Below are 4,889 nucleotides of genomic sequence, written 5' to 3' on the forward strand. Positions count from 1 at the left end.
AGATATCAGAAGTACATGTCGAAGAAAAAAATCGATAAAATTAAAAAGAACGAGATGATGAGAGAGAGAAATCGAAAGCACAAAGATGTGGAGAAATCATGATAAATAGTTTAATTTATTTGAAATGTCTTTAAGAATATTTTTGTCAATTCAGGCTAACTTTGGTTAAAAATAATTAAATTTATTTTGATAATTATTTTTAAAATTACTTTATTATGAGAGTTATTCTTCATAATTTTCCCTTATAAATTTGTATTGACAAGATATATAGGACCATTCAACCTTCCTTAGTGCTAACAGAAGGATCAGGGGATGATGGCACCGTGTTTTCTTCCAAGCTGTAAGGGCATTGGAAGAGGATTTAAAGCAGGTTCTACTTTCCAAGGTGAAACTCGCCCTGCAAGAGGTGTGCTAGAGTTCCATTTTGATCCCATCTCACCTAAAAAGAAAATTACAAGATTGTTTTACCACTCCATTTCACTTGAACACACACTATTATTTGTTTTAGCATGTCAGATAAACTTTTCAACACACACTGATGCATAAAAAAAATACCTTGAGGCATCTCCACTTGGAACCTGGCCACTTTATGGGATCAGCATCTTCAATTCCAACTATGGCACCACTAAACCTACCAAATTTCAGTTGCCAGTATATTTACTTAGTTATAATGTAAAAGAGGACATCCAAGCATTAATTAGTACTATTCTTTTAACTATAATGTAGCCATAAAATTATGAGTTAATATCATCATCCTCATAAAAGGAAACATGCCATACCTATGCTCTGGAGCTTCTTCACTTTCAAACCTCATTTGGAACCTCATCCCTATGGTGTAATGCCTCCTCGTCGACTCCATGTATTGATCAACTGGAACAACAAACTCTGTTGGGCTTGTCCTGATACCCAAAATTCACAAGAATATCTACACTAAAGAATCAGGAAAACAAAATAAAATTCAAAAAAATAAACCACCAAGAAACTTTGGTTTGTAAGATATCGTGAATAAGGTTCCTGTGAAGGCCTCCCACGCAGCAAAAAGCACTTCATCAAATATGCCAGGACTTGAATTTATGATAGAAGGAACGTTGCCCTGTGGCCTCAGTGCCTGTCGTAAACCAACACGTAGTTGTCCATTCCCACCTCTAGTATTACATGTCAATTTTATGTATTCGCCGGCCCCAACGTTGAAACAAAGAACCTAGTATAAAACGACCAAATGTCATCATAACTTTGTATATAGAGAAGGCCAACCTTAGAAAGACAAACGCATCTCCCGCCGATTGGAGCTCACAAAATCCCTCCAACCTCTTATAAGCAAGTGCCTTCGTGGTTGACCTGGCATCCCAATCTTCATGTGAATCACATATGAAATATAAAAGTTCATTGTTCAGGTTTATATTATTACCCTTGAAGACATGCTCAAAACGCCACTCATTCCCGTGCAAATCCCTGGCAACTAACTCCTGTTCCGGAGGTTGCCTCGGCATGTCCTGTGAAACAACATGGTCAAAATAGTTTACATCTAAATTTCTGAGATATAAAACCAAATTGCACATTACCGGACGATCAACAAGAACCAAAGGTGGGAAACATGCATCTGCATGACGCTTGAGCACTCAAAATCCACCATGGATGTTTGAATCCGAAGGAGTCAGGGTTTTACAAAAGGAATGTACTACAAACTCTGGCAGTGGAAGAAGGGGAGGCTCCATTTCTGCACCATTCTCATCCTGCTGGAATTAGCAGATGGAGGAGACGAAACTGTCAGGCTATCAACTCTACATCAATTCCCTAATGTAAAACAAAACGACGGAGAGAAAATGACACCAGACTAACGTTTGGTTCAGGAAGTAGAATTACTTGTGCAAACACTTCATCAGTATCTGCTTCAGCCTATAATTCACAGTAAAGCAATTTGTAAAACCAGAACACAGAAAATTGAAATGAAACATGTTCAAAAGTCGAAACTCTGCCTTTAATTGGACTTAATCAGACGGCAAAGGATCTTCCACGGAAGATCATTCCTTGGCAGGTCAATTACCTGATTAGTGGACGCCTCAAACTGATGCAAGAAAAAACAAATCACTTATAATATGGAAACTAAAAATAAACCAAGAATTAGGAACATAAACGGAGAGAAAAGGAGAAAGGCATCAGATGCAAGATGATCAAAGCCTCTTGAAATGTAACAGGCTGGAAAAACAGCTGCGCTTTCCTTATAACGAAGCAGTCAAATTTAGTAGCAGAAGCTTCAAACAAACTTGTTCTAAGTGTCCTGGAGGAAAGTAGAAGACACGTTCTCCTTCAATAGGAACCGCCACCAAAGGACCGGCACATGCATGCCATAGAGCCTTGTAAAGGGCCGTTTCAGGATCTTATCCGTATAGGAAACCAAAGCAAAACACTAAACATAAAAATGAAACAGCAGAGCATCCTCTCAGAAGAATGCCAAAAACAGGCTCGAGTTTTACTAAAAATGAAACAGGGTGATTAATATATATCTATACATATGCCTCTGGTGGCAGGGATGTTACCGACATGACTGTTTTGAATCTCCATTATTAAGCTGTTTTGAAATGATACAATTTCGGGAAGCTATAATCCGAAGGAAAGAGCTCAGGAACGGGATTCTTGACTTAAAAGCATGGATGCCACCGACGATTGCAACAAGAACTAATTTCTAAGACGATTCTGAAAGGCTAGGTTGAAGGGTAGACGCAATCAGTGGACTTTAGCTTCTGTTCTTCCATGTAAAAGATAAGTTTATTTCATTAGCAGCTTTGAAATATGTTTTCCAAAGGGAGGAGGGTCAGACAAGATCACTATGCTATAATAGCAATTTTCTACGAAAAACTTGCGGTCTGAGGATTATAATACATAATCAATGTAATTTTCATGTTGCAATATTGTATCATTGTTATCAATATACATGTCATGAATTAAAATAAAAAAAATCCAGAGTGTTGTTTAAATAAGCTATAAATAATGAAAAGAGTTCAGGACATCTCATCACTGGCGCTTGGGCTTTCGTCCCAGCTCCTTTAATTCTCTTATGACTATTATGGAAAGTAACAGAGAGTTATGTCTGTCGCTCAAATGTCACCCCTGTTCCTCGTACAATCTTATGGCAATGTCAAAGATTGTCTTCTAATGTCCTTAAATTTTATATTTTGGAATGATTTCACATGAAATCTCTTGGCAAAATAAACAATAGTTAACAATGCATCGACTTATCCAGCGAATGAAAGAATTCTAACAAATAATAATATGGAGACCTTTTCCCATCAAAAAGAATATGAATGGAGTCTTATAACCAATAAAATCACTATGACATCCTAACCATTAATATAATCTTATTTTGCTATTAAAACATCCTCTTTAAGATGAAAAATGTTTTACAAATAAGGTTAATGGATATAAATAGGATCCCTATCCAAAAACTAGTGTAGTTTATTCATTCCAAGGCATAAAGGGCAAAAGAGTTACTCCTTTCTTTACTGCTTCGGATTTTCCAACAGCTTCTGCTACCAGGTACGCTCACAATAGTGTATGCTGTGAACTTTTCTTTGCAGCTAAAATCCTGAAAAAAGAGGAATTAAAGGCTTACTTCAGTTATACATGCATGCATCAAATTCCTACATGAAGTTGTTTTGTTTAAGTGGCTGGGGAATAACTTAGGTAGAAGCTTCAACTATCAAAAACAATTTACATCCCCTCTCGTCAAAGTATCGAGAAATGAGGTTGAAAGGAAAAAACCCCTTTCATTGGTATGACGAGTTTAATTACCAGAAAACCACAGACAAAAGAATCTTAACTACCATTGGCAGAAGAAGGTACAAGTACTACAGCATTTGTGTCAAATTTTCCCAAGTAACTAAATACATTGGAACTTACCAGCATCCTTAATGACATGGTCTAGACTATGAAACCTTCAGTAGTTGATGAAAAGCTTCTTGAGGTATATCAACAGAACCAACTCGCTTCATTCGCTTCTTTCCTTCTTTTTGTTTCTCCAGAAGCTTCCTCTTTCGAGTAACATCCCCACCATAACACTTTGCAAGGACATTCTTTCTCATTGCTGAGAGTCTGAATCCAGCACAGAAAGGCTTAGCTAAGCACTGAACATTACAGAGTAGTTAACCTTTTCAGGAACTTTAAAGAAATATAAGAAGGAAAGCCACGTTACTTACGTCTCCCTTGCAATAACCTTTGATCCAATTGCAGCTTGTATGGTTATCTCAAACATTTGCCTGATCAGAACTGGATCATCTAAGTCAACTATAATCTTATATTCTTATTCATATGAAGTTCAAATTAGACTGACCTGTCAATGAATTTTTTAAGCTTGTCCACCAGTTCACGACCGACACGTTGTGCCTTCAAATTGTGAACAATTGTGGCCATGGCATCAACTGGCTGTCCATTTAGGAGTATATCAAGTTTCACCAAATCAGATTGTTGGTATCTGTAATGAACACCAATAAGATGAGTCAATAAGGTGCAGTAAGAAGATCCTTCTTTGTGGAGGCACTCATAAACGATATCAGGGAAGGTTTCCTGTGACATCGAAGGACATTGAATGATTAATCAGGAGTAACTTTATAAAATGCCAGAAGCCTAGCACTTCCCCATAGGACTTGATGAAAATTGGGGCTAGATCAAATGGCCTTATGCATTGTTAGCAATCCCAGGGAATCAGGAATTCCATCTTGTTGAAACCAGTTTTTTTAATACGTTAAACCACTTACTCCTCAAAGCATTATTATTGAAATTAACTAACATATTGCAGCCTTTATATGCATGAGCAACTACCATGCTGGGCCCTGTGCCCATCCATCAGGATGTGTGCATGCGTGTATGTGTCTCTATGTGTGTGTGTGTGTGTG

The 4,889-nt window shown here is 37.4% G+C and overlaps 1 protein-coding gene and 1 pseudogene across 1 annotated transcript in view; both read right to left on the reverse strand.

Annotated features, from left to right (window-relative positions):
- Positions 1 to 277: 277 nt before the first annotated feature.
- On the reverse strand, positions 278 to 3,915 carry LOC110426808 (auxin response factor 2-like; annotated as a pseudogene).
- Positions 3,208 to 4,889, reverse strand: part of LOC149526469 (uncharacterized) — a 2,380-nt gene continuing 698 nt past the window's right edge. Inside the window, exons 2-5 of the mRNA XM_089785368.1 lie at positions 4,328 to 4,560; positions 4,194 to 4,253; positions 3,898 to 4,089; positions 3,208 to 3,583 (exon numbers count right to left, since the gene is read on the reverse strand). Of these exons, the coding sequence (XP_089641494.1) occupies positions 3,924 to 4,089; positions 4,194 to 4,253; positions 4,328 to 4,560 (459 nt within the window). The 3' untranslated portion in view covers positions 3,208 to 3,583; positions 3,898 to 3,923. The remainder of the gene's footprint in view (positions 3,584 to 3,897; positions 4,090 to 4,193; positions 4,254 to 4,327; positions 4,561 to 4,889) is intronic.

The sequence above is a fragment of the Theobroma umbraticum genome, unplaced genomic scaffold (assembly GCF_002168275.2).
Source record: "Theobroma umbraticum cultivar Fairchild unplaced genomic scaffold, ASM216827v3 scaffold_12.0, whole genome shotgun sequence".
Lineage (NCBI taxonomy): Eukaryota > Viridiplantae > Streptophyta > Magnoliopsida > Malvales > Malvaceae > Theobroma > Theobroma umbraticum.